At 45.3% G+C, this 12,969-nt stretch overlaps 1 protein-coding gene across 2 annotated transcripts in view; it reads left to right on the top strand.

The window, feature by feature from the left end:
• Window positions 1–12,969, top strand: part of cc2d2a (coiled-coil and C2 domain containing 2A) — a 204,005-nt gene that overhangs the window by 133,420 nt on the left and 57,616 nt on the right. For both annotated transcript variants that reach the window (XM_041185821.1, XM_041185830.1), the window contains exon 25: window positions 11,196–11,287. In XM_041185821.1, the coding sequence (XP_041041755.1) occupies window positions 11,196–11,287 (92 nt within the window). The remainder of the gene's footprint in view (window positions 1–11,195; window positions 11,288–12,969) is intronic.

The raw sequence follows: 12,969 nt of genomic DNA on the forward strand, positions 1-12,969 counted from the left end.
GAGTTCAAGGGCTTGCCTCCAGTGTCGACACCTATTTATCAGTGCAAGGAACGTTTCAAGGTTCTCCTTCCCCTCCCTGCCCCCACACTCCTCTTCCCCACCACTCCGCTTTGCATGACCGGCTGCTTTCAGATTGCTTTGACCAGGTGCTGGGATCCTCATTCACTGCACTGTAATACTCCACTCTTTGTCATACACATGAGGGCTAATGTTCATTGAGGAACTTAGATTATTTGAGGTGGGGAGAGCTGAGGCTTCTCATCTGTGAGCCTGCCAGCACCAAGAGCTCCTGCTTTAAAGATGTATCTGTAGCTTGTCCAGTCACCCAAATGTTCTAGACCTCATTATCATTCTGAGCAATTGGCACACTTGGAACAAGGAGTTAATGCAAGGAGATCGATTAGTGTCATGACTTATTGTTAGTCTTGCATGAATGGCTTTATTGCTTCACTCTCCTGATTCCCTGCATTGTCATTGAAAGGCTACAAGCATGTCTCAGCTGTGCATCTCTCCTCATTTGGGAATACAAAGTTTGTTTGGGTGACCCTTTAACTGCACCCCACCCATCAATGCAGTGCACCACTTCTCCGCCATATTTTGAGGCCTATTGCACAGAGTTGTTGAGTGCCCCCACCACTTCTACACCCACGAGACCTTCAAAAGGCCCTACACTACCTTTTCCCCATCTACAGCCCACCCTGACTGTGAGAGTGCCATCTGCGGCCCAATATTCAGCCAGAAACTCCTCCAGATTGAGGCGCCTGTATAACAGCCACGCTCTGCACAGAACTGCTGGGCACGACTGACGCTGGACTGACATGCCCTCCCCATCTCTGGACTGGTACAAAGACAGTCTTTGCAAGCAATGTAAACTGAAGCACTTCACTCTGCCATTCTGGCGCCAACTCGCTTATGAACCTAAGACACACTTTTCCATTCTGACCCAGAGGACACTTCCAACCCACACCCCCACCCCCTGCCTAGACTGTGTCTGAGTGCTACCTTCACCCTACTTCCCCGTCTCCACCCCCACCAGTGGAGCCCTTGCCCTGCAGCCCCTTCCCTTGCCTCTGCCCCCCTCTTTCCCCCCCTCCCCCAGTTGCAGCCTTGCCTTACGGCCCCTTTCAAGACACCCCCACCTTACTGTTGGTCCGGTAGATAGGGCCTTGCCTGTGAAACTCCTCTGAAAGTGCCGTGGTGCTGCCTGCGAAGCTGGGTGCGGAGTCCGAGGCCAAGGTGCTGCGTGGTGCAAGGTATGCAAACAAACCTCAAAGTCACAAGCTAAGTGCAGATCGGCAGGTACATGTCGCTTATATGCAGGTCTGGCAGCATCGGCGGAGAAGAAAAGAGTTGACGTTTCGAGTCCTCATGACCCTTCAACAGAACTAGGTGAATCCAAGGAAGGGGTGAAATATAAGCTGATTTAAGGTGTATGTAGGGGGGGGGGGCGTTTGGTGGGGGGAGAGAAGTGGAGGGGGGTGGTGTGGTTGTAGGGACAAGCAAGCAGTGATAGAAGCAGATCATCAAAAGATGTCACAGACAACCGAACAAAAGAACACATAGGTGTTGAAGTTGGTGATATTATCTAAATGAATGTGCTAATTAAGAATGGATAGTAGGGCACTCAAGGTATAGCTCTAGCGGGGGTGGGGGGAGCATAAAAGATTTAAAAATAAGGGAAATGGGTGGGAAAAGAAAAATCTATATAATTTATTGGAAAAAAAAAGGAAGGGGGTGGGGATGGAAGAGGGAGTTCAAGACCTAAAGTTGTTGAATTCAATATTCAGCCCAGAAGGCTGTAAAGTGCCTAGTCGGAAGATGAGGTGTTGTCCCTCCAGTTTGCGTTGGGCTTCACTGGAACAATGCAGCAAGCCAAGGACAGACATGTGGGCAAGAGAGCAGGGTGGAGTGTTAAAATGGCAAGTGACAGGGAGGTTTGGGTCATTCTTGCGGACAGACCGCAGGTGTACTGCAAAGCGGTCGCCCAGTTTACGTTTGGTCTCTCCAATGTAGAGGACACCGCATTGGAAGCAACAAATACAGTAGCTTAAGTTGGGGGAAATGCAAGTGAAATGCTGCATCACTTGAAAGGAGTGTTTGGGCCCTTGGACGGTGAGGAGAGAGGAAGTGAAGGGGCAGGTGTTATATCTTTTGCGTGGGCATGGGGTGGTGCCATAGGTGGGGGTTGAGGAGTAGGGGGTGATGGAGGAGTGGACCAGGGTGTCCCGGAGGGAACAATCCCTACGGAATGCCGACAGGGGTGAAGGGAAGATGTGTTTGGTGGTGGCATCATGCTGGAGTTGGCGGAAATGGCGGAGGATGGTCCTTTGAATGCGGAGGCTGGTGGGGTGATAAGTGAGGACAAGGGGGACCCTATCATGTTTCTGGGATGGAGGAGAAGGCGTGAGGGCGGATGCGCGGGAGATGGGCCGGACACGGTTGAGGGCCCTGTCAACGACCGTGGGTGGAAAACCTTGGTTAAGGAAGAAGGAGGACATGTCAGAGGAACTGTTTTTGAAGGTAGCATCATCAGAACAGATGCGACGGAGGCGAAGGAACTGAGAGAATGGGATGGAGTCCTTACAGGAAGCGGGGTGTGAGGAGCTGTAGTCGAGGTAGCTGTGGGAGTCGGTGGGTTTGTAATGGATGTTGGTGGACAGTCTATTACCAGAGATTGAGACAGAGAGGTTAAGGAAGGGAAGGGAAGTGTCAGAGATGGACCACGTGAAAATGATGGAGGGGTGGAGATTGGAAGCAAAATTAATAAGTTTTTCCAAGTCCCGACAAGAGCATGAAGCATCACCGAAGTAATCATCGATTGGCTTGCTGCATTGTTCCAGTGAAGCCCAACGCAAACTGGAGGAACAACACCTCATCTTCCGACTAGGCACTTTACAGCCTTCCGGACTGAATATTGAATTCAACAACTTTAGGTCTTGAACTCCTCCTCCATCCGCACCCCCTTTCTGTTTCTTCCCCCTTCCTTTTGTTTTTTCCAATAAATTATATAGATTTTTCTTTTCCCACCTATTTCCATTATTTTAAAATATTTTTAAATCTTTTATGCTCCCCCCACCCACACTAGAGCTATACCTTGAATGCCCTACCATCCATTCTTAATTAGCACATTCGTTTAGATAATATCACCAACTTCAATACCTATGTGTTCTTTTGTCTGTGACATCTTTTGATGATCTGCTTCTATCACTGCTTGCTTGTCCCTACAACCACACCACCCCCTCCACTTCTCTCCCCCCACCCAACCCACCCCCCCCCACACACACCTTAAACCAACTTATATTTCACCCCTTCCTGGGATTCACCTAGTTCTGTTGAAGGGTCATGAGGACTCGAAACGTCAACTCTTTTCTTCTCCGCTGATGCTGCCAGACCTGCTGAGTTTTTCCAGGTAGTTCTGTTTTTGTTTTGGATTTTCAGCATCCGCAGTTTTTTGTTTTTATCGCTTATATACAGTAGTGAAACATGTCGGTCTAATTAGATGCACGTGTGCCCTTTTGATCTAACGTGGCGGCTGCGGGGAGGGGTGGGTGGGTGGATACCAGCGAGCAACCATTATAATGAGCATGCATGGCATTAAAATGTATTGAAATGTCATTCCTGACATGGCACAGCTGGAACCGTGTGCCACCATTGAAGTCAAGAGCAGACGATCGCTACCTGCTTCCCTTTCTACATAATACGGACTTTTTCACTGTCGCGACATCTTGCTCTCCTGCCCGCCATGGTGCCCACTGCGGGCAGAAACGGAAAACCCTGGCCTAGGTTTTTGTAAAAAGGCATTTAATAACAGAACGGATATGTTACAAGAGAAAGCAATCATAGATATAAACGTAACAAAAAGAAGTTGAAAAGGAACTTTGGAAGGCCAAAGCGAGTGCAGGAGAAGACTGGCAATTCACCATAGGCAACTCGTAGTCTTTTAATAGTATATAAGAAATAGTGGGGATTGAAAGGGTGGGACTCCTTAGGGAGCTAACTTGTACTTTACAAAGAGGGAATGGCAGAAATGTTCAAACATTTTGACTCAGTTTTAAAGGAAGAACTGCAGAACCATCAGAGCAAGATATGAAAGAGCCACTACTGGAGATAAACCTCAAAAGAAAACTCCAGTCAAAAAAATGAACGGAACTAAGCTAAAAAAACTCTGCAGACCCACTGAGCATATATCACAGAATACTGAAGTAGACTAGGGACAATGTAACATCAACAACAATTTTCCAAAAACCTTTGGGAATGGAGCTCCTGCCAAAAGACTTTGGTCTGCCAAATGTTATCCAATTACTCATTGTTACCCAATGTTCAGACAAGTTCAGCCAAGAAATGTATGCGTGAGGTTTTGCTTAAGTTATGGTATATGTTTGAGGGCCATCATATAGAATGAAATGATTTAACCCATAGTCCAAATCATAGTCCATCAACATGAGTTAAGTCACGAAACTATAATAAGTTTCATAATATTAATGTGGTAATTATAAAGTAGGTTTATGGGTGTGAGTGTAGATGGTTCTGTCTGTGTGATTTAATTAAATTAGAGTCAGACAGGTTACAAGTTTGAAATTATCAGAAGAAGTTAGGGACAAAGGCATTTGAGATGCTAATGAGTAAACATGGATGAGGTCTTAGCGTGTAGGGTGTGAAGGAAATTTGCCATTTTAAATAAGTGAAGGAGTTGTTTGGGGTTCAAAGGGATGGGAGGATGTTTACAACTAACAAGATAAATAGGGCAAGGTTATTAGGCTTATTTTCTCCAAAAGGTACTGACCATATTGGGAACTGAAAGATTTTTATATTATGGGCAAAGTACAAAGACCCATAGAATTTACAGATTAAAAAGAGAGAAACATATATAAAGAGGGAAGGAATACTATGCTGGGGGGCCATGTAATATCTGAGAGGACCATGTAAAACATCCTTGGGGAAGTCTGATGTTTCCAGTAACTAAAGTTGGAGAAAAGCCTTTGGAATTCCACTGTGGGTGGGTGCTGTGGTAAACTTGCTGGCTTGCTACTTAAATTTAAAATTTGTTTTGGACTGTTGTCTTAAAGGGGGAATCAGTTTAATTAGGAATTTTGGGATTTGTTATAGTATTAAGTAACTGTAATCTTATGTATGTGCTTGAAATCTTTTCTTTCATTAATAAATGTTTTAATTTAGTTTTTAAAATCTCCAAAGGCATTTGAGGACTCATTACTTCTGAATTTAGTACACAAGTCTTCTCGTAATAAATACAAGTTGCAAAACCATTGTGATGGCTTGGTCAAGTATCCTTTGTGGATTTGGTCCACCTGGCACACATCTGCTGTCAAGTCATAACTGTTAATAAAGGGCCTGATTAATTTAACTTAATATTTTGAGGAAATCAGAGTGAAAGGATAGAAAAATGGAGCTTGCGGACTGAAAGATTAAGAAGTAAATTATTGTTTTTTGCGTTGGTGGGATGTGAATAACGTGTTGGGACCTTTTCGTTTTCCATTTATACTAATGATTTGGATATGGACTTGAGAGGAATGATATTGCAGCTTGCTGGGAATAATAGTTTAAGAGACATGGCAAATTATGGCACAGATTGCAATGATTTACGGAAAGCTAGATATCAAGTGCTTACGTAAGGTTCAATGCAGACAAAATAGACCATAGAAAAGTAAATTAAACTCTGGATTTTACACTTAGGGGCATGATATATAAAACTAAGGAAGTAATATGGAATTTGAACAAGACGTTGATTCGACCGATGTGGAAGTATTGCATGCAATTCTGCGTATCCAAATATTGCACAATATTAGAAACTAGGAGTCGGAGCAGGCCATTTGGCCCTTTGAGCCTGCTCCACCATTCAATATGATCATGGCTGATCCTTTACGTCAACATCATATTCCTGCTTTCTCTCCATACTCCCTCATATTCAAAAATATATCAATTTCTTTCTTGAATATACCCAGTGACTCGGCCTCCACAGTCTTCTATGGTAGAGAATTCCACAGGTTGACCACCCTTTGAGTGAAGAAATTTTTTCTTATCTCAGTCCCAAATGGCCTGCCCCATATCCTGAAACTGTAGCCCCTGGTTCTAGACTCCCCAACCAGGGGAAACATCCTCCCTATATCTAGTCTGTCTAGCCCTTTTAGAATTTTATATTTTTCAATCAGATCCCCTCTCACCCTTCTAAACCCTAGTGAATATAATCGAACTAATCTCTCCTCATATGACAATTCTGCCAACCCCAGTATCAGCCTAGTGAACCTTCGCTGCACTCCCTCTGTAGCAAGTATATCCTTTCTTAGGTAGGGAGACCAAAGCTTCATGCAATACTCCAGGTGTGGTCTCGCCAAGGCCCTGTATAAGTGCAGTAAGTCATCCTTACTTATGAACTCAAATCCTCTTGCAATGAAACCTTCCAAGTACAAACACGTTTCCATCTGTTCCTATTCAGATGAAGTTACATTGTTTCATAGCTTGCCATTGTGAGATTTGAACTCTTGATCTTAGGGTTACAAACCCAGTACCATAACCACTTGGCTATTTAGGCCAAGCATATAAAAACCCATTTCCATCTGTTTCAGATGAAGTTAAGTTGTTTCATAGTTTGCCATTGTGGGATTTGAACTTTTGATCTTGGGGTATATAAACCCAGTACCATAACCACTTGGCTATTTAGGCCAAGCAAAAGCAGGGGTCGTCCGAGATTTGAACTCGCGACTTCACACACTGAATATCCCAAAGCGAGAATCATACCCCTAGACCAACGAGGAAGCTAAATAATTGGCCTACTTGGTTGTCAGCCGCTTGCCAGGATCATAGTTTGCCATTGTGAGATTTGAACTCTTGATCTTGGGGTTACAAACCCAGTACCATAACCACTTGGCCATTCAGGCCAAGCTTTCCTCTTGCAATGAAGGCCAACATACCATTTGCCTTCTTAATTGCTTGCTGCACCTGCCTAGTTACTTTAATTGACTGGTGTACAAGGGCACCCAAATCCCTTTGTGCATCCACATTTCCCAATGTATTACCATTTAAATAATACTCTACCTTTCAGTTCTTCACACCACAGCGTATAACTTCACATTTATCCATGTTATACTACATCTGCCATGTGTTTGCCCACATGCACAACTTATCTAAATCGCCCTGAAGCCTCTTTGCTTCCTCCTGACAATTCACAACCCTGCCCAGTTTTGTGTCATCAGCAAACTTGGAAATATTGTATTTGGTTCCCTCATCCAAGTCATTTGTATACACCATGAACAGCCAGGGTCCTAGCACTGATCCCTGCCATGCAAAATTTACAACAAAGGCTCACTGTAATACTATGAGAAATGAGAAGATATAGTTAAAAAGGAGGCCATTTCATTGAAATGGAGATAACTTAGGGGGATCTAATAGAGACTTTCAAAAGATTTTATGAAGGTATAGTCAAAGATTGTTTTCACCAGTGAATGAATCAGTGGGCAGAATTATTTGCTTGGTGTAGGAGCATGCACCCAACACGCTCGAGCGTAGAACAGCACGTGATGACATCAGGTGAGCATCCCAATGTCATCGCGTGTTGGCACGATATTTCAGGCAGATGCCAGAGCCGCGCCAGTCATTAATTAAAACGCCAGTTAAAGCCATTAAACAGTCGATTGACGATTTTTCATTGCCCGTGCGATTTCAAGTTCGACGCACAGGCCAAACGGGCAGGCGGCCAGCCAACAGTTTCAAAGGGCGGGATAAAAAGGGCCAGCGGCATTGCCAGTGTGAGCAGTGAGGAGTTTGGTGGGTAGTTTGCTGCTGGTGATTTATTGGTATATGGCACCTTCATCTCTGGTCGGGGCTCCATTGTTAGCATTTCCAGGACTCATTTCTTTGGTGTCTTCAAGGACCCTGGAGAATTCTGACTGTGTGAACCCTTCCAGGTATCAGACAGCCTTCTGTTACCCTGGTAATGGGGATTGTGGTCTCTGCTGGTGGTACCTTCTTTTGAAGAGGAGGAAGAGAGAGGCAGAAAGGAGAGGAGGCCGGGTGTCCCAATGCACCTTCCAGGAGAGCGACCTGTGGGAGGAGAGGCACAGGCACAAGGGGTGCAGGGCCAGCTGACAGTCCAAGATGGAAGAGGCCACAGAAGATGCCATTATTCTGCTGCCAGGGTTTACAGGTGGCGATGCTGAAGGGGGCTCCGCCTCTCCAGGGAGACCGTGGCCTCCATTTGTCAAATGATTGGTCCTGAGATCAGGTCCGACTGTGTGGGTGGACACCCCATGCTAGTGGCTCTGAAGGTCACAGTGGCCCTCAACCTCTTTGCATCCAGGGGTCAGTGGGGGATCTGTGTGGAGTCTCCCAATCAGCTGTCCACAGTTGCATCAAGCTGGTGATAGAAGCTCTACTCAGGCGGGTAGGGTTCTGCAGCACCCAGGGTGCGATCGACTGCATGCATATAGCCATCAAGATGACAGCGGGCCAACCGAGTTCCTTTGTCAACAGGAAGGGATTCCACTCCATGAATGTGCAGCTAGTGTGTGACCACAGGATGCTGATTCTACAAGTCTGTGCAAGGTACCCAGGCAGCTCTCCTGACGTTTACATCCTCAGACACTCCCAGGTGCCGAAGCTCTTCAGTGCTCCAGCCTGGCTGGATGGATGGCTGCTGGATGACAAGGGCTATTAATTGAAAAGGTGGCTTATGATCCCCTTCCGCTGTCAAAGAACAGAGGCAGAGCAGCATTATAATAGGAGTCATGCCTGCACAAGGATGGTGGTAGAGAGAAGCATAGGGCTTCTGAAGGTTTGCTTCCGATATCTGGACTAATCTGGAGGCGCACTGCAATACCCCCGGAGCGGGTGTCACTGATAGTGGTTGCATGCTGTCCTCTCCACAATCTGGCACTGGCAAGGGGGGATACACTGAACAAAGAGGATGTTGATGCAGCTGCACAGGCCCCAGATGATGAACCCAGTAGTGAGTCAGAAGAGGAGCACGGTGAGTAGAATGCTGAGGGCATGGAGCCAGACCTCGGTAACCTCCAGGGAGGCAGGGACACCTTGATCCAACGCTCCTTCAGCTAAGCTTCCAAATAAGTGCTACTGCCTCATGCCAGGGCTGCCGCCTCCATCCAGATGTCTAAAATGTCCATTTCCTTTGACCCCAAAGGCCACGCAGTGCCTGTGTCATAGAGTTTCGAGCCACCTGTGTCCAGCATTACATAATGGCATACTCTGCACCACATGAAATAAAAAAGGTGAAGCTTACTCAGGCCATTGTGACAAAAGAAAATTTATCTCATGCTGATAGAACAAATTAACAGAACCTTCTCTGGTCTTCAACCCTAGACCAGTTGAAATAAACAAAACATTGCACAACAGAAGGTCACACGTGACCAGTCCTTCTTGTGTTCGTGGTGCCTTAAATTTACATTTCCAAGTGCTTCTTCTTGGTGCTCCCCCCTCGCTGGCACCGTCATTGGAGACAGACTGCTGACTCTGCTGCCTTGTTGGCCTTGATGACCTTGGCGGTTGTCCTCTGGCCCGTGGAGCCCGTGCTGGCCCCACCTGGGAGGGAGTGGCCAGTGCCACGGCTGGCATCTCCCCAGTCACCGCAGCCTCATTAGATGTCGCACACACTGGCAGAGGGGCGGAGGAGCTGCTGCCGTCACCCAGAACGCCCTGAGATGAGCCCGCAGAGACGATTGGCAGATTGTGCACCAATTTTCCTGGAGCTGCCTCCCCATAAGAGTCATCATTCTCTCAATGGAGGAGGCAGTGTGCTCGGTGATGGGGGTCAACACAGAGCTGATGCCCCGCTTGGACTCCTCCACAACAGAGACCATGCGTACCCTCATGGATCTCCTCCAGATCCTTCTGTGCATCTTGCTGGACATCCCAGCATCTGCCGCCTAATGGACAACTCCTGAGGATCACCATTGCCTTTGACTGAGCATTGTCCTGTTCTCCAGAAGTCCTGAGCACAGTAGGTTGTTAAACCTCTTGTGGCACTGGACCCATCTGGTCACACAACGCTGCTGACCAGCACTGCCACCTACTCCCAAGCTTTTTTTGTCAGGTTCAGTAGCCTCCTCCTTCCATCCCTCCCAGCAGCCACCTTCTCCAGAAGGACCGCGAGGCACTCATCAGATAATCTGACCTGCCCTCCCCGTGGATTCTGCAGCCACATTTGAATCTATAATTTTTAATCTCCTGACAATACTGAAGATTTCTTCATCACAGGCAGCCTTTCAGGGCCTGATTGTGCTGGTTTTAAACCAGCCACCGGGTCGCCATTGGACCTGGCAGCCGACAGGCCCCTGCCCACGCCCACCCCTTCCTAGCCGTTCACGCTCTCTCGGTAGGCCTTAATTGGCCAGCCAGTGTGAAATTGTGGTCGGGGACCAATCGTGGGCAACGGCCCATTTTCTGGCCGCTCCCAGGCCCGCCGACCTTGCTCGCAGACCGAATTCACAGTTCTGCCCAGTGACACCGAGAATAGGTTGCAGATTATCAGCAGGAGCATTGTGGGAGAAGTTGGTAGAACTTTTTTGCAAACATAAGGTTAATGGTACGTGGTATTCTTCATCACTCTGGCTATTGAGGAAGAGACTACAGCCTAGTATTTGAGAGGAGATTGTCCTGATCTCCCAAAATGCCTTAAATGGCTGAAAACACCATGGGGGATAGCATTGATTTTGTTCAAAGAACCAGCTCAGTGTCATTTTCTGTTAGATACCACTCCAATGGAGCACCTATTAAAGATAGTAAAACATTTTTTAAAACATGTCCCCTCATGTGACTCTGTCACATGAGCTGGGACATGTTTTTAATTCAAAAATAAAGTTTTCAGTTAATGTTTAATTGCTTTAGGAAACCTTATCCTGCCTTTTCACATGCCCACTAACTGTAAGGTTGGATGGGCAGCGTTAATTTGATTTTAATTGGCTTGTTGATGGCCTTAATAGGCGTTTTAATTATTGGCAGGGGCGTAGCTGACTGTGGTGCTCGCCCGCCAAACGAAATTTCACATCACGCATCATATTACGCTCAGGTGCCCACCCGCACACCGGACGTAAAATTCTGGCCCATAAGATTTTGTATTTGAATTTGTGGAAACAGGCTTGTGTTTAGGTTAGGCATAAGGAGTAATCACAGAACTGAAAGACCCAAATAGGGGAGCAGTAATTGACACTTTTTTTTTAACTTCTTAGGTTCGAGATTCTGTAGTAAGTAGGTTCCTGCTGGCAAAGCATCATCACGTCTTGTCAGATGTGGTCGTTGAGGAAGCGGTCCCCAGCATAAGGTTAGTAAAGTATGATGTAGTTTTTTAACATATTTTATTCTCTGCTATTGATGGGATTTAAATCTTTTCTTGGAATTGAATATCCAAAAGCCAATAATTTTCTGTCATTTCCTCTTCATATGCCTTAATATGGCAATCATTGTGCATTCGAGAACAGAGGAGATAACCAGGACTGTGCTTGCTGCGAGCTTTAATCTCTCCAACAATTGACAATCATGTTAATAATCTTTTTCTATTTTATGATCTTTTCCAACCCAGTAGACAAACCCTCAGTTTTCTTTGGCAGTGTCTTGCCCTCAGATTTCCAGAAGCAACCATTCTCTAACCAGCATTTTTGTTTTGGCCTCAGGACAATGGTCATGGTGTCATTCTTGTGTTGACTGTTTAAAGAAATGTTATTCTGTAATTGCTGGAGCATTTTAGAATTTTCTTCAAAGTAAAACTTACTTCAGCAAACATGCTTACACTCAACCCCAGATTCTGCTCTTCCTATTGAGAAACTTTCCTGGTAGCCAGTGATCTATGTTTACTCATGTAGCTATCATTTTTTTGTTTGAACCAGTACATGATTTTAGCTATTTTCATGAATGTGCAATCCCACTTGGTCTGGAATTCCCTCCATCAGTTGAACATGAGGACTTCCAGGAGCAATGGTCAATTTTCAGCACTTTCAACAGCAAAGTTTCAAAATCCATTTCACAGATAAATGGGCATGTCTCATTCCAACATGCAAATGCTGATCAGTCAAACATTTACAGCAAGGATGAAGTGGAGATCTATCAGAAATTTGATTTATTCTTTTCTGTTTTGTTTTTATTTTTTCTTTATTCTTTCATGGGATGCGGACATTACTGGCAAGGCCAGTATTTGTTCTCCGTCCCTAATTGCCCTTGATCTGAATGGCTTGCTAGTCCATTTCAGAGGACAGTTAAGAGTAAACCACATTGTTGTAGATATGGAGTCACATGTAGGCCAGACCGGGTAAGGATGGCAAATTTCCTCCCCTGAAGGGCATTAGTGAACCAGATGGGTGGTACAACAATCGATGATGGTTTCATGGTCACCATTACTGAGACTAGTTTTCAATTCCAGATTTATTTTTTGAATTTAAATTCCACCAGCTGCCATGGTGGGATTTGAACATGTGTCCCATGAGCATGAGGCCTGAGCCTCTGGGTTACTAGTCCAGTGACATTATAATTATACCACCCAAAGTCAAAGGACCTTTTGCTGGCATGTCAAATTTTCTGCCCCGCCCACCATGATTCGCACAGCAGATGGAAATAGGAAATCCCACCCTTGGTATTTTTATTTTGTATCAGAGATGAACTGTCAAGTTTCTGGGTCATGAAGGTGTTAAATTTACTGATGTTTTAATTGCAAACTTGTTTTCATGGTTGCTTAGTTTGATCAAGGGTCACCAAGTACAAAATGGTTTTAAAATTTCACAAGTAGATTTTTATTTTGTTTTGGTCCAGTTTGAATTTTTGAGTAATTGCTTTTGAAGTAGTTCCTGTTAGTTATGTACAAAATTATCAAACTGTTGAATCAGGTGATATTTGCACTGTCACCTCAAGAACAACTTCTGGGAAGCATAGCCCTATTGCTTTTAAATCTCCAGGTGATATAGCTACAATGCCTTATTTGTTTCCTGTGTTGCATGTCTGAGTTTTAAAGTATAC

The sequence above is a fragment of the Carcharodon carcharias genome, chromosome 1, assembly GCF_017639515.1.
Source record: "Carcharodon carcharias isolate sCarCar2 chromosome 1, sCarCar2.pri, whole genome shotgun sequence".
NCBI classification, from domain to species: Eukaryota; Metazoa; Chordata; class Chondrichthyes; order Lamniformes; family Lamnidae; genus Carcharodon; species Carcharodon carcharias.